At 37.5% G+C, this 17,358-nt stretch overlaps 1 protein-coding gene across 5 annotated transcripts in view; it reads right to left on the bottom strand.

Annotated features, from left to right (window-relative positions):
- The window catches only part of MED23 (mediator complex subunit 23), a 43,451-nt gene that overhangs the window by 12,788 nt on the left and 13,305 nt on the right, over positions 1–17,358 (bottom strand). For 4 of the 5 annotated variants that reach the window (XM_061474976.1, XM_061474979.1, XM_061474978.1 and 1 more), the window contains 11 exons: positions 15,898–15,993; positions 15,306–15,323; positions 8,932–9,132; positions 7,256–7,399; positions 6,004–6,149; positions 5,189–5,434; positions 4,851–4,993; positions 4,134–4,308; positions 2,214–2,377; positions 986–1,110; positions 286–491 (listed from right to left, as the gene is read on the bottom strand). In XM_061474976.1, coding sequence (XP_061330960.1) covers positions 286–491; positions 986–1,110; positions 2,214–2,377; positions 4,134–4,308; positions 4,851–4,993; positions 5,189–5,434; positions 6,004–6,149; positions 7,256–7,399; positions 8,932–9,132; positions 15,306–15,323; positions 15,898–15,993 — 1,664 coding nt within the window. The remainder of the gene's footprint in view (positions 1–285; positions 492–985; positions 1,111–2,213; positions 2,378–4,133; positions 4,309–4,850; positions 4,994–5,188; positions 5,435–6,003; positions 6,150–7,255; positions 7,400–8,931; positions 9,133–15,305; positions 15,324–15,897; positions 15,994–17,358) is intronic. The other variant, XM_061474977.1, reaches the window with a different exon arrangement.

Here is a 17,358-nt window from a genome sequence, read left to right as displayed (position 1 = left end):
TATAAGTAAACTGCTTAATTCAAACACCTCACATCCTTGTCTCTTACCAGGAAGAATATGCATTGCAGCCTACTGTGTGGTGTAACCAGTCTTTAACAGTGCACAATTATTATGATATGCTTGCTAACACCTAGCTCTGCTCCTTTTTTCCAGGCTCTGTATGCTCTGAATTAATAAAAAAAAGCACAAATCAAGCTGTTAATCCTGTTAACGCACAAGACCTATATCCTCAGAACTGAGAACACTGCTAAAACAACTTTGAAATAGCACATCTTTTAAGCTCACCTGTAGCCAATTTGATTAATGTGATCAGTATCTAACAACATCTTCCATAGGAGACAAAGGAAAAGCGGGGGTGAACCCTGCACAGAAAAGTGTGTTATTATGTCATTCTCCTTGGTCATAGATTTCCACTTTCGGTATTCTTCTTCCACATTCTTCTTCAAGTTAAAACGGCTTTCCTGAGGTACATTATTCTGTTTGAAGAACACCTGAAATAAAGTAGGCTTTGCTGTGACTGAGAGCCTACAATAAAAAAAGTTGAACAGACAAACTTTTACCTGACTTAGCACCTTATGAGTTCCTACTTCCTTGTACAATATAAACCTACCAGGTAGGGCTGTGCTTCACCATGACACCACAGGTACTGTTTTGTCACTAACAAAGTTACATGACAAGCTGCCCAGAAGAAAAAAGGCTTTTCCAACTTTTCTTTTTATTCCATTTTTTTTATTTTTTTTAATGGACCTGATTTACCTTCCACTGGGAATATCACTTGGCCAGACTCGGCCTTATAATAATCCAGCAGAAGCTAATGCATTTCTGAAGAAATAGCAATGTTACAATCATGCTGCATTCTTTAGACTTGAGATTAATGTAGTCTGGACAGGGGAAGAATCACATCAACTAGCAAAAGGCAAAGCATCTTGTTAACACAGTAAACTCTAAACAATTTTAACTACAAAATCATCAGTTTGAAACTAACCTGCAGAGGAGCTGGAAAACAGCTTAGTGTATGTGATGCCCAGTTATGTGGAGTAAAACTCATTATAGTCTGCAGTATATCCTTGCACCAAGTTCCCTGAATGGAATCAGAGCCTGTGAAAAAGTCTAGAAAATGGATTGATGATATTAAAATTTCACACACACACATAAAAAAAATTCTTACTGGTATTCCTTTTGTAGTCACATGCATCAATTCTTTTGTTTCCTTTTTGGTCAACTTCTCCCATACCTGTTCTCTGAATCTTATTTACTCTATAGAACAAGCTGGACATTTTTTATTATATAAACAACAACAAAATTATTTTTAGGGTTTGAACTACATATAACACAATCGTGATTTTCAGATTTTATATTTAATTTCCTGTAATGACAGTACAAACTTTTGCTGATTAACTGATTAGACTTAAAAAAATCCTGAGGAAGATAATTATGATGAAACTGCCAGATGCCACTTTATGTTGCTTTAAAAACGCCACTCAGCTTTCCCAATGAAGCTGTAGAAATAAACCACAAGCCTCATCCCCCCAAACCCAGCGTTAACATTAAAGGTTGAGGAAAGGTTAAAAATAAAATTAAACAAAACCCCTAATACAAAGAAGCCCTTTCCCTTTCAAATCACCTTTTTGTGAAATCACCTGGTTTAACTTTCCAGCAAGTCTCCAGACAAGAACCATAAAAAAGAAATATCCCTCTCAAAGCTAACAAAAGCCTGACCTATGCCATTGTAGTACACTGTTAAAACATTAAAACACACAATAAAAGCTTCCCCCTTTCCATTCCCCAAGAAAACAAATCCAAAATGCACACTACTTTTTCTTAGAGGCAAGCTGTAGAGGGCGTGGGTTCCACATAAGCAACATACTTGCTGTGAATATTCCATGGTCATTTTTATTTGTAATGACATGTATCAGTAATCAATCCAAACTTTTAAATTTAAAACCATGACACTAAAAAGAAGAGAAATTCGTCACACTATTTCTGTATAAAAATGAAGCTTTAAATGATGTTCCATTTCACTACTGCTTTAATAATAGCTTTTTGCCTGAAAACAATTAGTTGGAAATTAATGATACTTTTTTCAAAACCAGAATTGTCTGGGATATGGTTTATGACTGGGTCATTTCCATGATACTCTATTAAATGGTATTTTAAAGAAATGGCTTGACTACAGCTTTCACTTAAGATCTTGTTTCCACTACTGCCATTACCTGTCACATGTGTTGCCCTTGCTAGAGTTAAGATCAAAGCCCTGTTGAGTTCTTCCGATTCTGCTGAAAGAACTGTTTTGGGATCACTGAGGAATCGTGTAAACTGTGGCTGGACTTCTGAGCTGCCCAAAGCTGTGATTAGCCTTAGAGCAGTACTCTCAACACTGAAAGAAGGAAACAGTCCAGTTAGCAAGCCATGCTTATATTGCTAAGATTCCAAAAATACCTATTTTTCCTCTATTTTCAGCTTCAAATAATACAAAAACATGTTTTAAAAATTATGTTCTTAACCTATCAGAAGTTTGCTTTTCCTACTGTTTAATAAATCTATTAGCAACTATTTAAGTACTTTATTTTCAAATAAACCTCTCAAAAGTTGATTTAGTGAAAATCCCAAGTGCAGAGCCCCTGCAGAAGATTCTCAAGTCTCTCCAATTTAGAGCATCCCCTCCTTTGTTATCTTTTTAGCACCTTCATCTAAACAATAATATATAGATAAATGTATGCAAAAAAAGCAGAATAAAAAGGCATAAATAATGCATAGGAAGTTTCAAAGCTAACTATCACTTTGAAGCAGACAGCACTAAACTGTCCTTATTAAAGAAATGATTGAAAGCACTTTATTTTCCAGTGCTCTAGTTGGAAGTGCTTTTCACACCAGGTAGCTTTAAGTAATTTAAAAGACTCTTACAGCACTGTGTCTTTGAAATGCCAAAGCCATACGTTAGTTTACTCCAATCTAGTTGCATGCTGTGCTTATCAAAAGTGACTGGTTAACATCCATATTTCACAGACTAAGATGACAAAACAAGATTTAGGTGAATGAAAAGAGCAAGACCTTGAATTTAAGGAGAAACTTGTCTTCACTTATCATAGAATGGCTCGGGAAGCAACCTTAAAGATCACCTAGTTGCAAACACCTGACATGGGCAGAGACACATTCCACTAGACCAGGTTGCTTAAAGCGATGTCCAACATGACCCTGAACACTGTTCTCTTTATTCTTGATAAAGGATAAGCAACAGAGCAATTTAAATCTGGGCTAAGAAATTAGCGTGCAGTTAGACTTCCTTGATATCAACTGATAATAATTAGGTTGTTCTGTGCCCCTCAAACACCCCCACAAAGAAGTATTCTACTCTAAGTGTGAATGGACACTTTCCTCAACTCTTCTAGAACAAATCCCAGATTCTACATATAAACCAAACCTCACACCCTTTAACTTTGTTAACAGTAAGGTAAACTCAAACTTTTTCCCTAGAATTATCTGTATATCAACTCCACAGCTTCTTTAACCAACTTCTTCACCTTTCTTGCATCCAAATTAGCCACTGTTTTATGCATGGTTTACACCAACGTAAGACACAAACCACACAATGGAAGTGACACTTTCTTGTCTACTCAAGTTCTTGTACAGCCACCATATTTTTGCTCCAACAGCTTTACAGCTGCAGGCTCAATCAGATCATTTCTCTGATCTGACCAAAAATTAACTTCAGAAAAGAATTAACTGGAACCAACTTAACTCTTGTAATGAAATTAAACATACTCTGCAGGAGTAAGCAAGCACAGTCCCGCTGGCAGACAAGCCAATGACTGTGACTAAAAGTAGCGGGCAATGCCCTTTATCTCTAGTTTTCCAACAGATGTTGACATGACATTTCTGGAGCACATCCGTGAGTTCTGACCTGTGACACTGCTGCCATATCTGCACAAGAGACTGCCTCATGCAACTCTGTGGAGTACTACCACTAACATCCATCTGTATTTCTGAAACGTGACCTGCTGGGATACCACAATTTAGTCACAGAAGTAAGATCAGGAAGTACTTATTTCCCTTTTAAACATAGTTCTCACACAGCTTTCCACGTATGGTGGAGAAATCTGAGATTACGATTAAATATGGTAGCCATCACTCACCACAGATGAAGCTGGTTCTGATTAGTCTGGGGCACAGCAGCCAAGGAGTGAAGATGGCTGAGCAGCTGCACTCTGTAATGAGGCTGGATGTGATGCATCCGATAGCTAAACATTTCTAGTAGAGTGTGCAGAATTCCCCATGCATGAGATCTGAAAACTGTTGGCAGAAGCTGACCTTATGAAAAAGAGTTTGTAAAATAAGTCTTTCAAGTGGTTACACTTTAAAATACAACTCCAGAGTACACTATGGAGAAAGGCTGTAGTAGGCTGCAAGTCAAGTATTTGATTTGAAAACGGTATTACCTACAAGGAGTGAGTGTGCAAGTGCTGTCTGAAGATGCTGTAAATGTGTAGAGCTCAATAATCTTTTGAATACGCAGCAGACATGCAAATAATTTTAACAAGAGCAATGAAGTATCATTTGTGCCCAATTAAGTAACTTTGCTTATGCTTTTCCACTAAGTATATTTTTGCACAGTGCAGCGTTAACTAGTGAGGTCCTGACCACACAAGTGATGGCATAATGGGAGAGCAGCACATTCATCTGAAGTTTACTGCAGCGCTAGCCTAAGTATTACAGTTTCTTTTATATTAAAATAATTCATACATGTACTCAACATGCTGCATCATTATTTTCATTTTTACTATGTTCTCTAGTTGCCCTTAAAAGAAAACGCTACTGAACAAAACAAAGAGGGAAGAAAAAGGTTTTCTTACTGATAAAGCCTTTGATGCCCAAGGATTCAATTTCCATATAAACCAGCAGGCGACTATAAGTTTCCACAAGAGCAGGAGCCAAGGCCACACTAGATTTTGCATGAGCCAACTTAATTACCCTTGTAGCTATGCTATGAATCAGACTGAGGAAAGAGAGAAAGTATTTTTCAGTCAAAAACAAGATCTTGAAAGTTAAGAAATTTACTAAGTAAATAAACAGATCTATACTTATCATGTCCAGACACAGGAAAGCTTTCCTGATAATAGTTAAACACAGATTTACAAGAGAAAAAAACTAAAAACCCCACAAACAAACAAAACCTAGCTGCATACTGTACCTCATCTTGGCATGAACTGTGAGTGAGTCCAAGAGGTTCATTGGCAACGGGGTAATAGACCCCGATGCCATGCAATTAGTCCCTGGAAGAGGTATCCTCATGTTGCCATTTCCATAAATTGTTTCTACTAGCACTCCCATTGGCAAAGTGAAACACTCTGAATTAGTTGAATAAGCATTGCACAACAAGGCAATCTTGTAGTCGTTCATCTGTAAGTTCTTATTTCTTAAGCTCTGTTGCAAAAACCTGTGTGCCAAAGATATTAAACACTGAGTAGAAAGTAACAAGCAGAACACCACAAATTCATTCCAAGAGTACAGCCACAATGATCTCAACCAAAAATCCATTGTGAAACAGCAGAAACCCCGAAGAAATTATTAATTGCACCACATCAAAATGACTACACCTTACGCCAGTTTCACTGCGTGGATTTTCTTGTATCAGAGAAACAACTCAGGAGAAAAATACGCTTTAAAAATCACTTTTCCAGACAAAACCTAACATACTGCTTATTCAGTTTCCAAACTACAGCATAATAAACCCTGTCAATTTGCTTTCAAATTCTCCATCAGTAAAAATGATTCATTAATTCAAGGTGCAATATATCATTTCCATTAGCTGTACAATAAAGAGTATTTCAATTTTTATGAAATATTTTGACTTGGAGCTCCTGCTTTTTGAATGACTGAGCTCATTCCTTTGATAACCCTTATACAGCACCCCATCACACAATACATTCTGAATACAGACTTAAGGCTTCCTATTCCATTATGTTTACAGACAAATCACAACATAACAAAACCCTCAAAACTCACTCATGGTGCAGTTTAAGAGAATGAGGAATGGGAATCTGTAACTTGGAGTTGTCACTATGGGCCTTCCGGTTCAGATGTATCCAAATACAGGTCATTGCAAAAGCATGAGTTGACTGGGGTTTGTTAATATCAGGTACAGGAATATACTAAAGAAAAAACACATGAATGTGACATATTGCACGTATTAATGAACAGAAAACCAACTTAGGCAGCATTCACAAGGTCAAGTTTTGCTTTTTCTGACTTGCAATACCATAAGCAACGTTTTTAGAGAACAGATTCTACCCTCATCTGTGTTTGCAATTTTAAATATCAAGAGCTCTGGAAAAGACCTGGACCTCAAATAAACAAATAACCTAAGACCTTAGCAAACAGAAGCTCATGCTTTGAGTATAGAAATTCAAGACATATACAGTTACGATGCATATACTTTTACTCTCAGTCTCACACTTATACATTATTCAGAAATCAATTATGGCTCAGTGGTTCACCAGCATTTTCTGAGAAATCTGATTTGTCTAGCATCACCATTGCACTTAAAGATTAATACACTTCCTAGGAAAAGGAACAAATACACCCCAGAATTCAAAGGATTTTGGCTACAGACTCAGGTATATTACTGGTACTGGAAAAGACAGTCTGTCTCTCTCCTTTGCCAACATCCTCATTTCTTTCCCTTTGGTACAGTTTCCACCACACAAGCCCTCTGAGTAGCACAAGTGAGACAACAGCAACACATAGTAAGTAAGAGCAAGTAACCAGGACTTCATGCTGACAGTGCTGTCATGATGGAAGTTTAAGAACTTTCCAAAACTCCCCCTCAGGAACCTTATTTCTAGAGGAATGCACAAACATACAAAGCATAACTAGGATTTTATTTGATATGGGATAAATTTAATGTGTCTTGTTCAGTTCTTTGCTGAAAGCATCTCTCAGTATATTATTCTGTTACAGCACAGACAGAACAGTCAAATTCCACACAGTATCCTCAGTGCTTTAACAAACTCCTTCGAACCTTAGTCAAACCAAAGTCAAGGAAGAGAAGAGTCTTTTTCACCCCTAAAAACACTGCATAAATGTGGCTACTGGAAAAACACAGCTACGAAATTCTGAAAATTTTCATTTAATTATGAAACATCTCTCTCCAACTACACAGCACACTGCTGTATCAGTGACTCAAAACCAATATTGACATCTGAAGGTCTCAAGTTGAATTAAAACCAAAACTTTTAATTTCAGAGAGAAGACTTACTTCTTTCTCAGGATACAGGAGGTCAAAAAGCTTCATAACGGGGAGGAAGTCAGCCAATGCATTCTTCTGGATGCTCCCAGAGATGAACTGGAGTAGCACCCACATCAGATGGTCTCTTCCTTTAATGAGGCCACGACCTGCCAACTGTCAAACAGACTCAGTAACAGACAAATACGCATGTAGAAGAAAACTCATTGCAAAGATTCCTATAAAAGGGCAGACTAAAACAATTCCAGCAGAGATTACTTGGAATTTTATAGCAGGATTTAAGCCAAAATATATGTCTTGTTTTCAGAAAGATGGCGAACACGTAGTAGTAGTTGTAATACAGTAGTAGTAGTTGTTGTAGTAGTTGTAACACAGAAACAGACTCTGGGAGAGCCGTAACAATTAATGGTAAGATTTAAAAAAATATTTAGCTCTTGAGGATCACCGTTTTGAAAAAAAATAGCAACTCATAAATGTTGGATTTAAGTTGTCACCTTGTAGCCCTGTAGCCAAGTACAGCATTGCCACTGCTAGCAGCAGGCCACAGGTTTTATATTAACTTTATCTACAAAGAAAGTCTTTGAACCAGAACAACCTGGGCTTGCTTCATATGGACATATTTTGCATTTATTTTTTTGTTATTCAACTTCTCCATCTGTTAACAGCAACTCTCTAATGACCAGTACTATACACTTAACCTCTATTCTTATCTAGCTTGCTTTAGTTTTAGATTAGATTTGTGCAGCTGTGTTGCATAGCATCCGTTGTTTCAATGGTTCATTAAGAGTAATTAAAGAAAAGCAACCCTAGTAAAACTAATTTCAAGGATACCAAAGAGAACAGAGAACTAGACTCCATCACAAGTAAAACATAACATACACAGCCACAGCAAATTTTGATGTGACATGGAACTGGGAGCAAATGAAGATGGAGCAATGTGTTGTGCATGTTAGAAATTATCTAAATTGCCACAAACTAATCACTTGCACAGTGAGGAGAAAGAGAACACCTCTTTCCTACTATTGACATGGTACTTTCTCTCAGCAAAGTGTTCAGGATGTTGCTGGCTTACTGTAACCCCTATTCTCCTTACTTACGAAGGACTGGCAAAACTACCCCCCTTAGAATTCAGAGAGGCACTGAGACCATAGAAAAATGTAAATACTAGACAGTGTTTCAGTCTTACCAGAATTATTATTAGGAAGTAATAATTTTTCACTGTGATTGCCAATATCACTGTAATTGGAAAAATGATCTTTGATTAGATAGCTCTGATTAGACAAATTACAAATTCTTGCATCCATTTACGTGGCATGTTTCTTTAGCTCACAAACTGAACAGGGAGTTCGCTCTATTTGAAGCTTGGTTGTAAACTGAATGCAACAGCACAGTATTTCTATCTTATCAATTATGCCAGTTTATGTCCTTATTCTAGTTACTAGCACATTTTGAATCCAAATATAGTACAACATCCTGTAACTGAATACACTAGAAACAGACCCAGCTCACAGGGAGTTTCACTTGTGAATTTGACAGAGCACAGTGATCAAAAATTTAATTCTTATACATCAGGAACTCCTTGCACGGGTTAGGGTTTTTGTTGGTTTGGGTTTTTTTTCCCCTAAAAAAAAAAATTCTTTTGTTTTTAAAATCTCTCTTACCATGTAGGAGCGATACAAACAATTTACCTTTTGATGGAGTGACAGGACCATATGAGGAAAACTTGCAAACTGAAAGAGCACAAAGAAAATGAGCTGGCTGGAGAGATGCTGCCACAGAAGCTGACTGGTTCCACCATCATCAAACTTCTCTTCAGTCTCAGATCGTTCCATGGCATACACCACAAGATCCACCAGCTGGTCCTCCAGCACAGGGCAGCGCTGCTTGTGCTGTAAGGCAGAGATCAGATACAGTATTCCAAAAGCCTTTCCCTTAACTTCAGAACTTGTATAGTTGCAGTTATAGTACAGTATTTTGACAGAAGGCTGGGAAGCATGAAATGAAGTCTGAATTTAAGGATAATCCAGTGTGTTAAAGCTGCACTATGTTACAGGTCACAATGACTTTTTACATTTTATCGCATAATTCCCTACTCAGTTCCAAACCACAGGTTATCAATGCACAAATAACATCTGGGGGGTTTGTGGTTTTTAATAAATTCATACAGAATGTTATTTCTCTGATCTTGCATTAATGGAAAACAAAGTCTATTCTTTTCAAATGTTGGTAGGAGTATTTGTGTTTGGTTGGGGAGGTTGGTGTGTCCTGGGTTCAGCAGTAGCAGTCATTTTTCTCCTCCTTGGTAGCTGGTGTAGTGCAGTGTTTTGACACTGGAGTTTCTGTGTGTACGTATTTCCCCCTCTCCTTTCTTCTCTTCTCATTTAAGTCCATTTCAAAAATAGGGATCACCATAAAGAAAAAGATGTATCAATTATACCACCAAACCCAGAGGGAACATCCCAAAACACAATATAGATATTAAATGACTATTCTACTTTTCACTTATTTTGGGCTCATCAACAACAAGTAGCAGAATTAACATCTGGTTAACACGCATAATTAGGTGCTGTCCTACTGATGCAGTACCACCTGGTACAAGGTCAAAAAGACTTGAAAATTAATCTGACAAAAGTAGTATGTTCTACATACTGTGAATAGAACAGAAATCAGGTATGGCGATGAGCTCTTCAGATGTTAGATTTAGACTGCCAGAGTCTCCACAGTTAAGCTATGCAAGCACAGAAATAATTTAAAATACACACCTTCCTTGATGACTTTTAATAATGATTAAGGAATGCATTATACAGCCAAATACATATGTTAGTACAGACACATGTATAGCAGGCCCACTACCAGCGATTTGTAACTCAGATTATAAATCTTCAATTCAAGATCATCAAGTATAATGTCACACATCATACGTTCTTTAGTGCAAAACCATTACTCTATCTGTGTTTGTATGGTTACTGTCATACTATTACTAAGGACAAAAAGCTGTGTGGAATTTAACTTCTTCAAACAGTGCTAGCTAGCACTTTGGAAACAAACTTCTGTTTGTTTCATTAAAACCTCTATTCAGGAATGGTCAGGAATGTTTTGGTTTGGCTTTTTTTACAGCTGATGCCTGTAACATAATGCAGCCTTAAAGAAAACATTATTACTTTCATGATACAAAAGAAAAGGAACTGAGCTGCCCAAACACTAACCATGAAAATGCAGTATCCTTTTCTAGAGGCAAAAAGGTGTGTGTGTAAAGAAGTTTAAAAAGATCACCCAAGTACTCATAAAATATTTTAGGGATGCCTTAAATGAGTTCTTTGACTTACTAGCCAGGCAGCCTAAAAAAACCCTTTTAATTAATAAAGAAAGAAATAATAAAAGTAAAGAGAGATGCTGAAAGGAGATGCTTGTTCTACCTTCATCGATGGTAGTCTTTTGCTATGAAAAAAAAAAAAGAGATTCTCTTCAATTAAAAATAAAATGCAAGAATGGGAGAAGTTGACAAAATAGTGAACAGCATCCCCTGTTGCATGCTCTTCGTCAGCTCAAAACTGCAGAAAGCTACAATTCCAGCTGTGCTTTCTTAAAGCATGCTTAATGCAAACCTCCAACTAAAACAGAAAGCATCAATTACAGTTTCACCTTCTCTTCCAGTACGCAATGCCATTATCACAGATCAACCACATTACAGGTTTACAGAAAGCAGTATTAAAACCACCAGTTGAGAATACTTCGGGGTTTTTGTGGTTCGTTTTTCCCCCTCCCAAAGCAACTAATTATGAAGCAGAGCAGGGTGCAACAGACAACACTACAGACTAGTTTATAATCCAGCATGCAAAACTACTATGTACAGGGCTTGAAATTTAATAGTTTGCTAAGCACCAGGTTAATGTCCAAACGCCTAATCATGTTAGGCTATATTAATTTAGAATAATGTTATTCAAAGAATACAACAGGAAAATATTACTGTTAAAAAGAAAGCCAGAATTTCCAGTAGGAATTTTCACTATTCTGAATAATCCTAAAATTGGGAAAAGTTTAGGATCCAGGAAATTAAAAAAACAAGTTCATTCTTTTACTCTGAAAATCATGCTTTTATTGCTTTAAGAACAATTTTCATAAAGAAATATAGCAGTACTTCACATTCTATCTTCATTAATTTAAACTTCTGGCATTTTTTTTCTTTTTCTGTATTTTCAGTGAATATACATTTTTGCACAAATTTGCACCAGCCCTCTGACGGAACACTGGTACTTTTTTAAGTAGATCAAAGCTTCAATGGGGTTTGTTTTGATTTGGTTTGGATTTTTTTCTGGTTGGTTGGGCTTTGTTTTTTAGGGGGTGGAATGGGAGGTGGGGGGGGGAGGTGTAGCATTCAAAGTGTTCCCTAAAAGAAGGCTATTTTGAGAAGTCAGTGAGGCCAGCTGCAAGCTATTATAGTTTTTGAATATTTTGAGCAAACAACATCTAGCTCAAAAATATTTAATATATATTTGCACATAAGAAATGGATTCAGAAGACCAAACCGCAGAGCCCCAGATGTCTGCAAGAGTAAATGGTGTCTCCAAAAGTCTAATTCAAGCCTGTGCAAGTTAAATGCTTGAAGTAGCTAATACAAGACAGAACTATAGCCACAGCCACTTCCATTTTCCAAAACTGTATGCTACCAAGCCACAGAACCTTAAGGCTCCATCTTTATATTATACCTGATTTTATTTCTACGAACTTCAGTGGGTATTCTCAAGTTTTCCTCATTAAAAAAGGAGTAAGTTTCAACAAGCAAGTTGCACTCAAGTGTTCTCAAAGCACACTCTCACAATCAGAAATACATGAAAATATTCACACCCCTTAATTTAAGTACTTTGCCATAGTAACACTAGTAATATTGGATAGTAAGTTCCCAGCATCAACCTACAATATTTTAAAAATAAAAGGGAAAGGTAAGTAAATTTTTTAACATTGCATTATGTCATTCCTTTCACTTTATTATTCTGCTTACACAATGCATGGACAAACATGAAATAACATCTTCCATAAACAAATTATCCTGGTTTGTAGCTAGAAGAAAACACAACTACACATTCACCTGAATGGAGTATGGCATAGATAACTTCTTAGTCAAAAGCTGGAGATCACCGCTGCTGGTTTAAAAGGTGACCAGCCAAATATACTATTTAAAGAGCAAAATCATTAATACAATAGCTGCTAATTAAAAGTTTGTATAACATCACAGAACCAAGACACCGTAAAATTATCTCCTCTTTCAAATATTCTCCAACCCAGAGAAATCAATAACAACGTTTTTCATTGTTTAAAGGACTGCAGTACAAACCTGACTACAGTTATGAAAGCAAAAATGGCATTTTATCCTTCATGCAAGTCTGTACAGACAAGGTAAAGACAGAAACCAAAATGTTTGAACTAACTTCATGTCCTTAAGACATTACTGAAGCTCAACTGTAAAATTTCTGAACTTTTAATTTGGCATCAGTGTATTAAGACACTTTGAATCGATAATAATTTTTCAAAACGCAGGCTGTTACATACCTCAGCAAATTCCTTAAAAGATAATTAAGAACTGGGGAACATCAGCCAGCTAATAGCAGAATAGAAATTGACGTAGAATCATAGATTCACTTAGGTTGGAAAAGGCATTTAAGATCATCGAGTCCAACCGTAAACCATGATAACACACATGATAAAATACAATTTAAATCTCTACTTCCTACAGACCAGTGCAAAATATAAAACAGTAGCAAACTATAAAAATCCCCAGACTTCAACTGAAAGAACATTTTGAAGTCTGTACTTTTACACCTGAACTTGAAACTATATACTTGATAAAGGTATTAGAAAACCTCATCTCACAACAAAATCCCACAGCAAAACTTAGAATCCTGAAAGGAACATATGAATCTATAAACTTATCGAATTTTATCTTCATTTTTCTCTCTGCAAGGTTACAGGACAGCTGGATTTGTACTGTTTTTAGTTTGGTTTTTGGTTTTGTTTTTTAAATACATCTCAGAGATGGCTTGAGTGATCAGTTTTCTAACACAGAACTACTTTGTTAAAACTGAACTGGAAAATTTCATTATTCATCTTCAGAGTTTTGAGAACTAGGACAGATCTGGCTCAACCATACATAGTTTATGATGCCAAAAGATTCAAAGGGTCCAATCCTGCAACTGGATCTCTAGAAATAGTTAACAGGGCATACCAGAAGCTTCACAAAAATAATTAACGATCATAAATAAATAATGATCACTGCTTTGAGGTGTTAGTGAACTTATTTTGAAACAACCTTGGCAATACTTGCATTTCTAAGTGTCTTAATATTACAATTTACTTCTGCAGGTTAGTTCAGTTCTAATAATAAAATACAAAATTATCAGCCATTTCACTGAAAGCATTGATACAGTTACGCAACTTCTGAAAAGCATGCTATTTTTTGTCAAGTGGATACATTAACAAATCCAGATATAACACGAAATTAATTTGTAACTAAAAGCAAGTCAAATTTTAATGTTTTCCACAGTTTTAAACAGAGCATATTAACATTTAAATGGAAAATTACTTCTTGTTCTGTATCACTACACCACTCTATCTTTGTACTTTTAACTCACAGATTTTCAACAGCCCACACATCTTTATGCTGATGTAACTGTAGTAGCACAGCTATAGTTCATGTTCTGTCAGCATTTCCTTTATAAGCTACATTCTTCAAGTTTGTTCCTTGGCCATAAAAATTCACGCCAGGTTGAAACTTTGTGTAGGTATTCCTATACTAGTAAACAAAATTTAAGAAATAAAGTTCGATATGTTACTTTATTTAAAGTACTTTTGAAGGACAATAAAGTAGGAGTTAAAAGCATTTTTAATATCAGACCATCCAGAACTATAAGAACAAAATGGATTCAATGTATTTTTGGTCTAGATCTTGTATTATTTACCAGCTACAAGATGTATAGAGGCATCGTTTGATTAACTGAATGTAGACACAGAAATAGACACAGAATACAAATATTACCTATTTCAACACTAAACCTAGCAGCTCATTTCCAAGGGTTATCATTTCAGCTGCTTTAAGTTTCAAATACAAAAGATTGTCATATACAACACAGAGTACTGTTTGCCACAATGTAGGAATCTGCGCATTCAAAACTATTGTCCCAATCCAGAAAAATCACTGGTGTATTTCACTCACAATGGGAAATATACACAAGGTTTCAGGATCATGTAAATTTTATAGTCAAGTTACAAATCTGAAAAAAGTCTCTTAAATGGAAACACTGACACAACCTTCACTATAGTATTGCAAACAGCAACGCTATTTTAATAAATCTTAAATAATGAGGGTTTTTTTTAATAGATGGGGAATTTATTATTGTAACAAGGGACCAACTGTAAATCTAATACCCATAATTTCAAGTTTCAAGCAGAAGTCCACTTGGTTGATTTACTCTGACATTTGTTTATTTATTTAAACAAATAGTCAAATTTTAAGGAACTACTTTTCACATGGTATTCTGCACTACTTTTCTTTAACCTAGCTTGAAGAGAATAATAATTGCCTGTTGGGAAGTTTCTTACAGAGGCTTCCTAACGATAAGAAAATTCCACTAGTAAAGCTTTTTCGGTTTGGTTTTTTTTTGTTTTGTTTTTGGTTTGGGGGTTTGTGCTACAGTAATGTATTTACAGCTTTATAATTTTACAATCAAATGCAGTGGATGTTTTTCCACCTGCATAAGAAAAGAAATTTTGAACTAAGAATCTCTCCTCATCTGAAAATTCCAGCAGACAAAATAAAAGTTCTTAAGACTGGTAAGGGAAATTGTAGCAGTCCATTCCAGTGAAAATTTTAGGACCAAAGGACCACCAACTGTCATTTTTATGCTACATCTCTCGTATCTCTAGCAATTTGTAGTGAGAATTTGCCCTTAACTAATGGTCCTGCCAATTTCAAGCCCTGACTGTACATGTATTCTCTAACTGGAATCAGTGGCTACAAAGCGGCCAGCGTATCGTTAGTCACAATACAACAGTAAGGTTGTGAACATACCTGAGCAATGTTCAAGGTCTAGAGCATTGGAGGATGGGCAGGACAAGACAGGACAGAACAAAAATAAAGGAAGAAAAAAAGAAAAGACAAAACAGTGACTATGAGGCCAGCCTCAAGGATCCCCAAGTCAGACTAAGCCCTCCCATTCTACGGTATAAAAAGGAAAAATGTAACAAAACAAAACCCAGCTTTTCAGTGTCCTAGTACCATAACATGCTAATATAAGAGAGTATAACGCTTTAAAACCTAATAAACAATAACCATTTTTATTGTTTGAGCTAGCAGTCTCCTACTGTCTGTCAAAGGTGCACTTGAGGCTGGCCTTATAGGAAAAAAAAGCAATGCAAAAAAAAAAAAAATCATATTTTAAATCTCTACTGTTCAATTTAACATTTGTAAAGCAATATATAAATGATAGGAACAACAGTGTCCAATTAACCTAATATGATCTCATAAAAAAAATAAAATAAATTAAAAATTCAGTCTCTGGACCTAAACTGTTTTGCTTAGTTAGCTATAGCAAAGAAAAGAGAAAAAGAATAGTGCAGATTCTATGCAGAATTAAAACACACGTTACAGTATAGTACAGTACCTGCTTATTCAGACCTAGCATATTGCAGACCATATCCCTTGAATATGGTTGTTCCAGCACATATCTCAACAAAGCAGTCTGTGGCTCAAACAGATCCTTAAAAAAAAAAAAAAAAAGGAAAGAAAAAAGCAATCACATACAAACGTATACTGCCTCAAGATTATGCTTAATACTGAGTTTAACTGAGTTCATGTAAGAATGAATGTTTAATTTATGCAGACAGGTACTATCTGGCATATCTTTTTGCTCTCTAATACCCCAAATCAAGAAGGAAATAGTCATAGCTCTTAGGAAGTGACAGGTTTTAGGGGGACCAAATAGATAAACATTATTCATCCAGTAAAAGGATTGCATACTTCTTGAAACAGCCTTGAAGCACTGGAAGACCATCAAGAACTCGAAGGAACTCAGGTTAAGACAAATGAGGAAGCACAGGACCAAGACTGCCGAGGTGAGCAGCTCGAGAGAGGATGCCTTCAACACCGGAGCCGGGGGGGGGGGGGAGGGGGGAGTTCAGCATCCAGGAGCCTCAACTCAGAGCGACAAGAGCCATCGAGGGAGCCTCAAGTCCTCGACAGGACCTGCCCAGGAGCCAGCAGCTCAGCTGACAAGAGCGAGCAGCTGACTCACACGGGGCCGAGCCAGGAGCAGCGGCACCAGCCCTGACTGGGTAAAAACCTGCCCAGGGAGCACGAGGAACAGAGCGGGTTGAGGCAGTTTGCACGGGCAGGCGAGCGGGATGGTGAGCACTCGTCGTATGAGCAGGGCCCGGTCCGGGAGCTCTGCTCTGGCTGCCTCAGCGGTGGCCAGCGTAGGCACCCAGACAGAGCCAAGGAGAGGGGAGGCTGCAGTGCAGAGCTCAGGGTGCAGAAAGTGCCTGCACTGGTCCCGTGAGGGGAGGGTGCACAATGGGCAGGGCTGCAGTTGGTGCTCCCTGGTGGAGGTCCTCCTGCAGCAGGTGGCTGAGCTGCGGGCTGCTGTTAATAGACTGTGAGATGTCAGGGAAGCTGAGAGGAAGCAGGAATGCTTGCTCCTGGCCCAAACTGTGCAGGGGCCTCGAGCTTCACCTCTACCTCATGAAGGAAAGAAGGAGGCTGTTAACCTGGGAAGCTGGGAATTAGTGATGAAAAAAAGAAGGAAAAGGACAATCAGAAGCAAGGGGCTTCCCCCTAAATCCCCTGTCCCCACGCAGAACCGCTTTGCTGTCCTGCAGGGGGCTAATGAGGAAATGCACTCGAGCCAGAAACAGCCGGCTGATGCCCTGGTAAAGAAGATCTCTACCGGTGCTGCTAGGAAAAAGCACCGGATCATAGTAGTAGGGGACTCTACACTGAAAGGGACAGAAGCACTCGTCTGTCGGCCAGATCCCGTCTCAAGGGAGGTGTGTTGCCTACCGGGGGCACGGATCAGGGATGTGGCAGAGAGGCTGCCTGCTCTAGTAAGTCCCACAGACTATTACCC

This window comes from Pezoporus flaviventris, unplaced genomic scaffold (genome assembly GCF_033815535.1).
Source record: "Pezoporus flaviventris isolate CSIRO_AGI_PZ_B2104156 unplaced genomic scaffold, CSIRO_AGI_Pfla_v1 ptg000081l, whole genome shotgun sequence".
NCBI classification, from domain to species: Eukaryota; Metazoa; Chordata; class Aves; order Psittaciformes; family Psittacidae; genus Pezoporus; species Pezoporus flaviventris.
Note: the sequence above shows the minus strand (reverse complement) of the source record. Positions and strands in the feature narration are given on the sequence as shown.